General features: G+C 42.3%; 1 protein-coding gene across 7 annotated transcripts in view; it reads left to right on the top strand.

Annotated features, from left to right (window-relative positions):
• The window catches only part of ANKS1A (ankyrin repeat and sterile alpha motif domain containing 1A), a 177,568-nt gene that overhangs the window by 65,565 nt on the left and 98,074 nt on the right, over positions 1 to 13,929 (top strand). For 4 of the 7 annotated variants that reach the window (XM_027057944.2, XM_027057947.2, XM_027057943.2 and 1 more), the window contains exons 2-4: positions 3,528 to 3,608; positions 5,369 to 5,525; positions 7,339 to 7,401. In XM_027057944.2, coding sequence (XP_026913745.1) covers positions 3,528 to 3,608; positions 5,369 to 5,525; positions 7,339 to 7,401 — 301 coding nt within the window. Of the gene's footprint in view, positions 1 to 3,527; positions 3,609 to 5,368; positions 5,526 to 7,338; positions 7,402 to 13,929 lie in introns of those variants that run through there. The other 3 variants (XM_027057945.2, XM_027057948.2, XM_053222918.1) reach the window with 2 other exon arrangements.

Raw genomic sequence — 13,929 nt, 5'->3', positions numbered from 1 at the left:
ATTTCATTTACTGCCGTCCTCACCGTTGTCACGCATAGGCATACAGTTTTCGGTTTAGAAAATAAGGTTATCGTACACGGGTGACAAAGAGGTATGATTGCTTTTAACTCTTTGTTTGGAAGTTCCTGTAGGAATCCAAGCTTAATGGAGGATGGGGGTTACCAGGATGTACCTCAGGCTCCTGACCTTGTCACAGCATCCTTAATTGACAACGAACAAATAACTTAGATATCAAAGCACGTGTATCTTCTCTTTTCACTGAAAATGTATCTCAAGGCTTTAAACCTAATATAGACATGCCCATTCAAGCAGCCCAGATCACATATGTTCAACCGTTTATTAACAGTTGGATGTTTTTCTTGGTTTTCTTTTCCCTATGCATAGATTCTTTCCCCTCTTTCTTTTAAAAAATTATTATAAAAATACATGAATGCATTCTCATTGGGTTTTAAACAGTGTGGTAGAATACAGAGCAGAATGTGAGAGTCCCTCCTCATCACCTGTAGGTTCCCCCAGCACACATTTCCTTTCCCAGAGGGAACCACTGTCAACACTTGGCGAGCCCTCTTCACATCACCATCCACCGTGTGTACGTGTACATACACATTGCTGAAGCAGGGGATCATGTTTTGTGTACTACACGATGCCTTCTTTTTTTTCACATTCCCCTAACACAGTGTATCTTGGGAAATCTTTCCATGTGAGGACACTTCGGTCCAACTTGTTTTCTTTCCTTTGTTGTTACTGTTAATGGTTATATAATTCTTTGTATGGGCACACCTGAGATTTAACTGCCCACCTACTGATGGACATGAAGTTTTTAGTTTTCGCTCTGGTGGTGAAGCAGAGTCCTGTACAAGCATGTGTCTTTGTGCATGTGTACAAGTGTTTCTGTTGAATGGTTGCCAGGAAGTGGAAATGCTGGCTCAGAGTGAATGCCTATTTTTGGTTTGGTGGATCCTGCCAATTGTCTTCCCGAAGGAATTCACCAATTCAAACTCATACCAGTGGTATAGAAGAGTGCTTGTTTTCCTGATCTTTATAAACACTTTGTTTTCATTTTTGTCAGTCTGATTGGCGAAAAGTAGTGTATGTTTATTTTACTTTCTTTTATTTCAAAAAATTTTATTTTTAAGTAATCTCTGCACCCAGTGTGGGGCTTGAACTCACAGCCCCAAGATCAAGGGTCGCATGCTCCCCTGACCAAGCCAGCCAGACACCCCAGTGTGTGATTATTTTAATTTTATTCTTCCAGGCTCTGCCTCTGTAGAGCTGACCTTGTCTGATTTCTGCTTTTTAGGAATTCTCAACATTGTCACTTACTTGATGAATCTTTTCTTATTTTCTTGTCTGACTCTGTTTGTCTATTACCCGTCTGTGGTGTAGGGGTAGGACTCGTTTCTGTACTTCATAGAACTTTAGACAGGAGATGGAGTAAACTTATGCATTGAATCCACTATCCTGATTAGTTTCGCTTATAGATTCTTTCTATACAGTATTAACCACTTTGTTTCTTTTTCTGTCTTTAACATTATACTATCATCTCTTTTCTTTTTTTTTTTAATTTTTTTTTAATGTTTTATTTATTTTTGAGACAGAGCATGAGCAGGGGAGGGTCAGAGAGAGAGGGAGACCCAGAACCCGAAGCAGGCTCCAGGCCCTGAGCTGTCAGCACAGAGCCCGACATGGGGCTTGAACTCACGAACTGTGAGATCATGACCTGAGCCGAAGTCGGATGCTTAACCGACTGAGCCACCCAGGCGCCCCTCATCTCTTTTCTTATTACATAGCAATATAAGCATATAAATATGGTGTTCTACTCTGTACTGTAGTTCTTCATCATAATCATTTCTCTATTGATGGACTGTTGGGCTATTTCCATTTTATTGTTATAAGTAATGCAGCCTCCAACATCTGAGCATAAAGTCTTTGGGCCCAGATGGTTTTACTGGTGATTCTTTATCATTTTAGTGCTCTATGCCAGTGATTCCTAAATACAGAAGTGGGTAAATAGCTGCCCAGCTGATCTGTGAGCCAAGCCTAACACCTGTCCCATCTAGTAGGAATAACACAAAAAGCAGAAACTTTAGATCAGCCTCATTTATGCATGCAGTTGTGAAAATCCTAAGTAAAATACTCTCAAGTAGATACTCTTAAGTACAGTTCACTAAGATGGACATAATGGATAATGGCCAAGTAAGTTTTATTGCAGAAATGAAAGAAAGGCTCATTATTAGGAAACATATTGATAATAACATATTAGTTGGTTAAATGTGAAAAACTGTGATTATTTTCACCGATGCAGAAAATGCATTTAAATTAAACAGTTATTTAAAAAAAAAAAAAAATTTTTTTTAAAGTAATCTCTGCACCCAACGTAGGTCTCGAACTCACAACCCCGAGATCAAGAGCTGCATGCTCCACCAACTGAGCCAGCCAGGTGGCCCTAAACAACTATTTTTAATAACATTTTTAGAAGGGAAAAAAAAATAAGATACTTCCTTTACATGTTAGAGTGTTTACCTCATACAGACTACCAACGATAGAGGCATTCTCATTAAAAGCAAGGACAAAACAAGGCAGCCCTCTACTACTTAATATTATTTTAGTAGCTCTGGCCAGTGGAGTAAGGTGTGAAACAGAAGTACGAATTAAGACTTTGAGGATTAAGTAAGATGACATTGCAGCCTTCCTAGTGCAGTATTTCTGATTCAAATAAGGCATTCACATTACAGATTTTGTTGTTATTCTTCTTTTTAGCAATAAGACCTTCACAAAGGAAAGACCAGTTGTCTCTTGTGTCTTAACACATGTGTCTTGGTGCTTTTATTAATGTGGGTTCTTTCATCTTGGTTCTTGCTGGTTAATTCATCTGGATTATCCGTAGGTCTGTGTTGAGTCAGTTTTGAGTCTTCAGTCACCAGCTTAGAGGTGGGTGTCCAGTACCTCTGACTGGCTGAATGGTTGGTTCAGTGATACTTTTGATGGCCTTTTAATGAACTGTTCTTACAATCCTGGAAGCATTCAGAGGCATGATTCCCAGACTATGTGAATAATGTAGTTAAACATGAGAAGGGTACATGGGGCACCTGGCTGGCTTAGTCGGTAGAGCATGAGACTCTTGTTCTTGGGGTTGTGTGTTCAAGCCCCATGTTGGGAATAGAGTTTACTTCAAAAAAAAAAGTAACACTTCAATGACTTATCATAGAGCAGAAATGACTTATCATAGAGCAGAGTTCAAACATATGCCAGAAGAGAAAATGGATTCAATTTTAAAAAATAATAAAAGTAAAAATGATGAGAAGGGTACAGAAGAGCAAGCTCTTAAATGATGACACTGTTGTCTTGACACCTGACTCTGCAAATGATCGTGTATCCTCAGTGCTGTGCACTTCTGTCGTAAATAGCCTCTGTCCTTTATTGGGAATCATGTGACTGTAACTAGTTTGGTTAAACACCACAGAGAATTATTTTCTAAGTAGCTAGCTGGCTCTAAACTTTTTTTTTCCCCTTTACTTCCTCTATAGCATCTGGAGGGGGCCAAACGTGAACTGTGTTGACAGCACTGGGTACACACCTCTACACCATGCTGCTTTGAATGGCCATAAGTAAGTATTTTTTGCTACATTCCTACCCGACCCTTCAGAACCCAGGCTTTCAGATTGTCTTTTTTGATTCCTATAAAGGATCACTAAGCCGTAGTGTTGAGGAACAGGGAAAACCAAACTAAATTTAGTGTATCCAGAATTCCCAAGTCTCTCTTCAGTGTATAATTTAGGCATCCTTCTCTACTCCACCCCCAAAAAACTCCAACCAAAGGTTAAGTTTTACATTTTTCTTCTCTTTGTCCGTTTCTGTTTTGAAATGGTGCAGTCCCACACAATGACCTGAATATGAGGGTCACATTTGGGGCAGCCAGGTCATAAAGGGGCTGGGTAATCTGTTAGGTAACCAGTACCTTTGTAAACTGAAAATAGATTGGCTGGTCCCTTCTGCTAAAGGAGTTAGTTATTTATTTACTCTGTCTTCTTGCCTGCCATTCTTGCCTCATAAAGTAGGCCTGGTAGACAACAGGAACCGTTCTTAAGGGGAAAGGTACATAAACCATATGGCCTATTTAATTCTCTTAGGTATTGGTAGTAGTTGTTGAGGGGAGGGTTTGTGCAGCAGGGTTTATGGAGAAGCTGTGCTTCAGGGGGAGTCTGAGAGAAGATGACATAGGATCAAATGGTTTGGCAGCCTTTCCCAGAGGGCACTGCCTTTCAAGTGAGAGAATGTGACGGCTCAGCCCCGGGGCAGGCACAGTAGTGGATGCAGTGAGTAGATCGGCCAGGATGTGGAAGAATGGAAACCAAAGTGTAACAGAACAGAGGGTGTTATAGAGATTCTGAGGCTTCATACTCCAGGAGATAAGAAGTAGAGGTTCAGTTTTTATGAGGAGGGATTATTGGAACCATTTTAGATTTTGCTGAGCAAGGAGCAGGGCCCTCACCACCTTGAGGTATTCTGTAACACCTGTGTGATATTTGGCCCAGCCTAATTGACTCTGATGTGCCAAAAACAGGTGATGATCGTTCCCTTGTACATTACACTTTTCTAAAGTATATTGAACGTGATCATTATGTCTTTTCTGTAGCTGTCTTAGACAAAGCTGACAGTAACTCTGTGGAACCCCCTGCCCCCATAACTAGTGGGGTGACCTGAATTAAAGTGAATCTTGAACTTAAGTGACTGCAACTTGTTAGCCAAGTTTCACTCCAGATGCCGTTGTTATTTACAGTGGGGGTTTTCTTTGACCTCGTGTGCATGGGGGTAATTCTACATTTGCATCAGCTTGATTAACAGTGTCACCAAGAAGTAAGCCAAGTCCTTCTTCTTTGACGTATCAAATGATACCAGATGTGTCTGGCTTATGTTCACAACAACTTTAATTCTGCTCTGCCTGTCTGCTTTTAGCTCCCACATCACTAAATGCTCTGAATAATGTGAATAATGATATTTGTCTTGCACGACTACTTTTATGTAAATTTTATCCCTGAATGCTGTTTAAACATCACAAACAAGGAAACATTGCAAGGTTTATTAGACAATGGGGCCAGATGTTTTCAGAATAATGGAGTATAGGTGGATTGTCTAGAAAGCCTAGATAGATGGGGAGGTGATGAGTCATTGTAGTTCAGCTGAAGGTGTTTCAGCCTCGTATCAGCAGCTGTACAAGTAGCTCATGGCATAAAAGGAAGAGACTGGGTGATGAGCTCAGGTAGAGAGAGGGCAGCCACGTGAGAGAATATCTGTGAAAGGGCTTTATGCTGCACAAATGTAAAGAGCTGTTGGTTCCGCAAACTCATGATTGATTTTTGCCTTCTAGGGATGTGGTTGAGGTTCTTCTGAGGAACGACGCGCTGACCAACGTGGCCGATTCTAAAGGCTGTTACCCTCTGCACTTGGCAGCCTGGAAAGGAGATGCCCAGATAGTGCGGTTGCTCATCCATCAAGGGCCCTCACACACCAGAGTCAATGAGCAGGTCGGAAGGAAGAGAAGCGTTCTTCCATTCAGCTACAGCCCGACGTTGGCCCCAGCACTGTTTCAGTTCCATAGTGTGTACGGCTCAGGCAACCAGCTCTTCCAGGCCCCACAAATGGTTCCCCTCCTGCCAGCACCACTTCTCCCAATGCATCAGGGGGATCTTACACCCCCGAGGATGTACTTTACACGCGTTTGAACGTGCAGACTTGGTGTAGTGCTATAAAAATAAAAATCTAAACACCTCCTGTGCAAAATCGGAAATAATGCAAATCCTGCGAAATTGTTTCGAGGCCATTCCAAACTGGCAGGCTCAATTAATTATGAGTTGTGCTTATGCCATCAACATGGCAGTGCAACTCTAGCCGGTACACAGCAGTCTGCCGCGTGTGCTTCAGTAACTGTGTGAACCTGGCTGCTGTTTTACCTACATCAGAACTGGCAGAGGTGGAAGGCCTCGTGCCGGTGCTGAAAAAGGAGCTCACAAAAACATCTGAGTGGAGGTCAGAGGTGATTCAACAGAATGAAAACTAGTTACATGAGGTCCCATAATGTGGATTTAAGAGTGACCATGCTTTGACAAAGCAGAGATCATTCTTAGAAAATAAAAAAATTATACTTGCATTATGCAAGTTCTAGACAATCCTCTCATAAAATACCGTTTCTTGTAGTTCGGATGTGGGAGTGTGTGTCCATTTGAGAGGAGATGGGCTTTCCCTGTGTGACAAGCCGTTCTGGTTTCCTGTCTGCTCTGAACTGAAGCAGGTTCTTTTCCTGGTTGCTTGAATGGGACAGATGCTACTCCTCTCAGGAAGCTCAGGACTATTTGCCTAATGACTTTGCTGAGAGGAGGTTGTTAAATTACCTATAGAATTAGATCAGGGTTGTTCCTCAAAAAATAAGAAACCATTCTTGCGAGCCTATCAGCAAAGCTCTGCATATTCTCAGGGAGCTGTTAAGAGCTTGACTTCGACTCAGAGAAGGGCAGCTCCACTCTGAGGTTTGAGAAAATTAAAGCGATGCTCCCAAATCTCTCAATTTGGAGATTGCACGTGTGTAGCTGTTCATCAGCTTCCCTTGCCCCTTTTAGGCTAAATTTTCTGGATAGGTGAGCAACAGAAATTTAAGATCATCAATGAGGATGTTTGTTTTCTAACATTAGGAATGAAAATTGTCTCTAGAATTGCCTCTTTAGAAGCTAAATGCAGTTTTACTCCTCCTGGCTAAAGTGATTGTAATTTCTCTTATCTGGAGGAAATTTACAAGGAAGTTTGCTTTTAACTAATATTCCTCAATGTTGAAAAATCTAGTCACCCATTAAAGTCCTTCTCATTTAAGAAGTTTTCGGCAACCATTTCTAATCCTGTCTTTGCTCACTTTTGCCTTGGAACACAGCTGCTTGGATTTTTGAGCCACTTGAGTGTGCTAGCTTGTCCTGCTCACAGCTGCCTCCCGCCTGGAGTATCCGTTGATAGGTGGGACACCAGCCCGGTGTTTTGAGTATCTGGCAGGCAGGTGGGTGGGGCAGGGATTGGGCAAGATGTCTGCAGTAGCTTGAAGGACCTAATGGATCTAGGTCATAGTACCACATTGATTTATTTAAAAGCCATTAATGTGGTTCCAGTTGGTTGCTTGGATAAGAGGGGGTGATGTGTGCTGTGCCCTTAAGGCTGCCTTCCCCATTAACTTCCTTTCCAAGCACCCAGAAGGCACATCCAAGTTGTCCTTGTGTTGGGCCCCCTCAGGGCTGGGCATTGCTTTGATGTATTTCATCCACTTTATCATCACATTTTCTTTTCCTCTCCTTTTTATAGAATGCTCTTGAGATCAAAGAATTCAAAAAGTACGGCCCCTTTGACCCTTATATCAATGCCAAGGTGTGTACTTTGCTGCCAGGATTTCTCTGCATCATTTCTCCAAGCTGCACCCCCTCTTTGGTCCTCTCTGGCTTCCACTCTTATCCACTCAGGCTCCTCATCGTCTCCCTGATTTTGTCTGCTTCAGCCCATCTGCTTTTGGCTTGTCTGGGAATGGGAAATTGCAACTTCAGTGGGTTTTGGTTTTATTTTTAAAACCCATGCTAATTCTGGAAAGGTTGGGTGATTTTCCCGGAATGTCTGAAAAGCTTAGAAATGGCCAAAATGGGAAAATAGAAGGAACCATATTATATGCATAATTCATCATTGTGATTGCTAAAATCATTTAAATTCAAAAATGAATTCAAAATTCAATGACAAGATGTCAAATACATTAGCTTACTTTATAACAAGCACAGAAAATGATTAAATTGTACTTGTTAGATGAAAAAAATTTTCAGTCTGTTTTCTCTCTTTGCTTTGAAGTGGAATCTCATTTTCAGTAGCTGGTAGTGGAGATGTTGGGGACAGGGGCACAGTGACTCCATTTTACTCTTAAAAGCTATCGCAACTCCTTCCTTGTTTCCTTGAGTTTGTGCATTTCTGCCTGGGACTTTAAAGCCTCAGTTGCTTCTCCCCAGCCATTAGCTTCTCTCACTGCTTGGTCATTCTTGGCTGTTGGAAGGGCTCCAAAATAGGAAATGAAGTCGCAGGGCTAAGCAGGACATTGGCCTCGAGTCTCCCTCCTGTGAGGCCGGGGCGAGTAATGGTTTGGTATGCTTGGTGATGAACTGCCTGGCCCCTCCAGCCCTCACCACTTCGGGAGGCAGAGCTTGTGGGTTGGTGATGGTGAGCCTCTCTCTGTGCTCTCACCTGCTGGTTTTGAGCCGAGTTTTCATCCGTTCAGGTGAGGTTTGCTTTTTGGCATCAGTCTGGAGTTTGGTTGAGTCAGTGCATTATTCACAGTAGCTGCCTTTCACTTGATCTGAATACAATAGCCTCAGGGAAGGGAAACATAAGGTACTTCTGTACATTTCCAATGCAAGGCAGATATTCTTTGAGAAATACTGATTTAGCAAACAAAGCTCTCTGTGGGCTGGATCCAGGCAGCCTCTATGGGCCATTTTCTTCAGCTGTTGGACCTTGATGGTGGAGAAGCAGCATTTGATCTGGGGTAGTGGAACACCTTAGCTTTTGTTTGGCCCGCTGTCTCTAAATTCTGCTTTCTAATTTTCAAAATAGGAAGGCGCCCTATCATAGTTTTCTTCTTGTTTTGGACATGGTATAGTAGAGAAAACTCTGAAGGGTCAAGGTCATAATCTTTCAAGTCAGACCTGACTTTGAATTCCGTGCTGCCACTTACTGGTTTTGTTGACTTAAATAAGTTACTTAATTTCTGTGAGTCTCAGTGTCCTCTTCTGTAAAGTCGGGTATACCATCTACCTTGCTGGATTGTTTTGGAGTTTAAGTAAGATAATGTATACTAAGTAAAACTATCTGGTAACTAGTAATATTCTGAAACGGCACTTTGGAATTTATTCTTTGTTACTCATGGATTGATGCTTAATGAAACATCACTCAGTCTCCTCAGGGTTTTGTCTTGTGGTGAGGCACCTTGAAGTGACTGTTTTCCCACCCAGTGGTTAGTTCAGTTAGCTTTTATAAAACTCTGATTAAAGGGTAAGTCTTTGGTTCTTGAAAGCACATTTTCTTATCCCTTGATTTCCCACACATAAAAGAAAATTGGTCTAAATGGAATAAGAACATAACTTCTCTTTTTGGAAATACTGGCCTTTGCCTCCCTCCCCCCCCCACCCCCGCCCAAGGGCCAAATGATGTGTACTGCATTAAGGGATAAAGCTGTTTGGGGTTTGCTACGAATGCAAACTCTCCCTGAGCTAGTTTAAATCTAACCTCCCTGGCTCTTTTCCTGGTTCAGTGGGTTTTTATTGACCTGGATTGTGTCTGGGAATTGTTTTGTGGAAGTACATTTGTGTGCGAAGTCTCATCAGACACCTGTAGAAATTAAGAAGTCTCAGGTGCCTTTCCTGGGAGCAGAGGTAGTTTTCATGAGGTTTCATCTTCCTCTTCGACATAGGGAGCCTTTCCTTTTTCAGCAAGTCAGCATAAACCAGTCCAGAATGTAGGTCATCCTTAGCAGGTAGAACTATTAAAATTGTTCATTTGCTCCTTTTAAAGCAACTTTAACTTAATCTGAGTATCATAAGGTGAGCAACAGTCAAATTAGTTTTAGGATAGGTCTGTTTTTCTGTACACTTAAAAATAATTGAGTTTTAGAGCCGGAAGAGACCCGGAAGTTGTCTCGACCAGTTGTCTTCACATTCTGATCAGCTTGTCTGATTGCATCTGAATCACCTAGCAAGCTTTTAGAAAACTTTTTGTCTTGAAAAAACATTTCAACTTATAAAACATTGCCACAAGCTGCATTATACTCCTCAGCTAAATTCACCAATTTTTAACATTTTGTCACATTTGCATGCACATTTTCTCTCTCTCAAATATATATGTATATTGTTGCTGTAGTTGATGAGTTGATATTTAGTCATGGACATCATGACCCTTTAACCCCACACACTTCAGCCTGTATTTCCTAAAAAAATAAGGGCATTCACTTGTATAACCACAGTACAGTTGTTAAATTCAGCAAATTCAACATCGATACAATCATGGTATCTGATACTGAATCTGTGTTCATATTTCACCAGTTCCCTCAATAATGTCCTTTACAGCAATTTTTTTTCCTGGTCCAGGATCCAGTCCAGGATCATACATAATCTGGAACAATGCCTCAGTCCTTCTTAGCCTTTCGCGACATGGACTTTTTTTGAACTGCAAACATTACATCCCTGGGTGGGACCAAAGCACCTACCTTTTAGTTAATAGCGGAACACACTAACCCATTGCCCAGAGACCTGTGTGACATTGACAGTTCTGAAGAATATAGACCAGTCATTTTGTAGACTTTCCCTCAGTTTTCATTTGTCTCCTATTTTCTCATGACTAGATTCAAGCTATATACAGTTTTAGCAGGAATGCCACAGGAGTGATGTTATATTCTTTCCTTTGTAGTGCTTCACGTCACAAGGCGCATGGTGTCAGTTTATCTCACTTTTTATGATGATAGATGATTGCTTGGTCAGGTTGCCGCCTGCTAGGTTGGTAAGCTTTTTAATAATAGTTTCCTCGGCTTTACCCTCCGAGGTGCTACCTTGGCAAGTCTGGGGTGGGACTTAGTTACTTCTAAGCTCCCATGTAATTCCAGAACGAAGCCAGTTGGAGAAGCCCTGATCTAGGCCAACTTGCCATCCAGAGCAGAAATCCTTTTCTCTCACCTGAAAGATGAGTCATCTACCCCTTGTTTTATTTGTTTGTTTGTATGTTTCTCTTGGTAACAGACTTACTACTTGGCTGCCTCTTTTTGGATGCCACTGATGTTTGGTTTCTTATGCTTGGCCGATAACTGTCTTCCTAAACCTTCCATCTGTCTGTCAGAGTTCTGCCTTCCAGAGCACTACAGAGTAAACCTAGCTCTTCTTCCATGGGGACTCAATTCTCATGTTTGTCCTGTGTCTTCTAAATCTCAGTAGGCTCAGTTTGTCCTTCTGTTCCAATTTTGGTCTATTTCTGGGACCTATACCATTGTTGCTATGGAGAGCTGAAGCTTAGGTGTTTCTAACTTAAGTATCTATCAACCATGGACAAGAGTACATTTGGGCTGTAGTCTAAGCACTGGGAAGTGGTGGCTTGGAATAGTTCAAGAGAAAAGCCATGGAAATGTTTCTATATAGTTTTCTGCTGCTTGTAGTTTATGTGTATGTTATGTAGATGGCACATAAATATAATGGATTTACACATTAAACGGGGTCTCCATATGTAAAGGGTATTGGGATCTTTTTTCTTAGAGATACTGAGTATAGCAAGGGGAAATGAGAATGAGTCTCAAGATGGGCAGGAATGGAGAGTTTGTGCAAAGACTTTGGGGGAAAATTGGGGTGTTTGATCTTAGTCTCCTTTCTCAGTCCAAATACATAGTAACAGGATTCTGGGAACTCTTGAGTGTGTGAGATGCTCCGAGTGTGAAAGAGAAGGATTCCAGGTCTTTAGGAGTCTGTGTTCTCCTTTGGAATCCCTCCCTTTCTTAGGGGTCCATGAATCAACACTTAATGACTTTCAGCCCTGAAAGTTGTTGGGCTCAAAAGGGAAACGGTAGGAAGAGCTCATTGTAATGGCCTGTGTTCACTAGTCAAGAGATGGGGTAACCACAGACTTGAAGAGCATTATAGTTACCAGACCGTGTGGGGCAAGACTGAGGCATGAGTAAGATGCTTTCTACAGTGTGAATTTGAGTATGACACTGTGCAGAGATGTGGTTAGGCCATTTTTAACAGAGGCAGGAAATTTGCTTGGTAGTGATCAAGACCTTGCTTTCAGTAAGGCAGCTTTGTGGTAGCTGCCTCAGCGCTAGCGAAAAAAAATTGAAAAAAAACTGAAAACAAACAAACAAACAGATTTTCTTTTTTCCTCCTGCTGGATAGTTTAGAATCTTAGAGTTCTTCAGGCTCTAATGGCATACTCTTTACAAAATTGAGGACAGATTATTCTGCTTGTTGGGAGACAACTTGGATGTAAAAGAGACAGCAGTGTCTGCTTCAGAGTAAACACATTTTTCTGGATTGGAGTTTTAATAAGAATAAGCTGACTTTCTTGGCCCTGCTGTCATCCTAATCTTGAGATGTAAAACCCTGCGAATCCTCTTAAAGCTTCTTTGGGTTGCCACTCTGCTCTGGAACCACTGAAAAGAAAGCTCCTGTGCATTTTGTAGATGTAGCTGCCTTTCATCCTGAGAAAGTGAAGCGACAGCTCTAAGTTGGCTCAGGGCCTCACGCTCAGTCAGAAATGGGCACTCCAAATGGGGTGTCTTAGTGACCGGTTGTCACCAGGAACCCCAAAGACGGGCTGTCTGCCCTCTTTCCCCTTCCCTCCAGAAGGGTTGACGTGGAATCTGCCCCTTGGGCGCAGTTATATCACAGGAGACCATTGCTAACGGGCTGTGTCCTGTGGCCAGTGAAGGCTGTCTGCACTCAGCTGCTAATCTCCTCGAGCCGTGTTTGAGCTCAGTGCTGCTTCTTCTGTTTATCTGTGTGCATTTATCTTTGCATGTGCCTCCTGCTATCACCTTATCTGTCCTTATTTCATTAAAAAATTTTTCTTTGCTATCATTCTGGCCCTTTGGGGCCTCGGTCCCAGCACCTCTGGATCTTTCTGGTACACTTGGCGTAGCTGGAAAAAATGATGCAGTCAAATGCCAGATCAAAAGCAGATGGAATTGCATGCGTGTTTGGGTAACTCCTGGTCTGTTACTTTTAATGTAATTAATAGAATTAAAGAAGTTGTGGAAACATTTCGTTTTTACCTTTTGATCACTGAAAGGTGCACAATATTGACTTACTGGACACCCACCTCATAAGCTTTGTTTCCCTAAGGTGGCAGCAGCCTCCTGGATAAATTTAGGAATCTCAAAATCTTGTGGGAGAATTATTTTATTAGTGCATCTAAAAAAGGAGAGGTCACGGAAATTACTTTATTCCCGCTCTACTTACATATTGTCAGTAGTGGTAAAAGAAAAAGCACAATTGGAATGATTAACATTTTGCTTCTCCTGATCGATGAAGCACAGACTTCTCCCGTTTCATCCCAGGTTCTACCTTTAGTTTGACACAAAATTGGCATTAAAGGACCATGGGGGTTGTGAGTTTGGACGGCCATGTTACAACTTTGAATATTTTGCACCTCTCACAAAACATTCCGGGGCCTGATTGAATCTTTCTGACATAAGAAATACTTCCCTGCACTGTAGATTCCGCATGCTTTGATTGGTGCAGGCTCCTGGAGTAGGCACAGGCACAGGGCGACATCGGGCCCCATGTTCCTCTGGGACTGAGCTCAAGTGCCTCCCTCCCCTGGAAATGGCTGTTGGCTGATACCTTGAGAGTGATTTTTGGTGCTCTGCTCTGTTACTGTGATCGTTGGCTGGTTGATTTGCATGCAAGGAGCTATGCAGATGACAAGCTCTTCCAAAAAAGCTTGTTTGTAAGGCAGTGGATATCAACGAATCCAGAATCCGAACTACAGGGTTGACTGAACATAAACTGTAAAACCAGTTGAAGTTTAGAATGAGTCAATGGCAGTGATATGGTTGGTATTCACGGGCGCCAGGGCATCTGCCCGAGGCCCTCCACACGCCCTAGTTCACTCTCCTTCCAATCTGTAGACCCCTCCCTCATGGCACACACGAGGAGGCTGTACGCGTGAGCAGGTGACAGCTCCCCTCTGGCAGTCACCGGGGCACAACGCGGCTGATTGGAGCGGTCGGGCTTGTTGGCTGGGGAGTACGTCTGGGTTCTGACTGACACCTAATAGTCCCCAAATATTGCTGCTGTTTTTCTCATTTAAACTTCAGTGGTTTTACGTGTGATTGCCCCAGTCGTATGCCAGTCGGCCAGTTACCTTTCTGATGTGATCTGCTTG

Source organism: Acinonyx jubatus, chromosome B2 (assembly GCF_027475565.1).
Source record: "Acinonyx jubatus isolate Ajub_Pintada_27869175 chromosome B2, VMU_Ajub_asm_v1.0, whole genome shotgun sequence".
NCBI classification, from domain to species: domain Eukaryota; kingdom Metazoa; phylum Chordata; class Mammalia; order Carnivora; family Felidae; genus Acinonyx; species Acinonyx jubatus.
The sequence above is the reverse complement of the archived record's forward strand: the minus strand, read 5'-3'. Positions and strand labels throughout refer to the sequence as shown.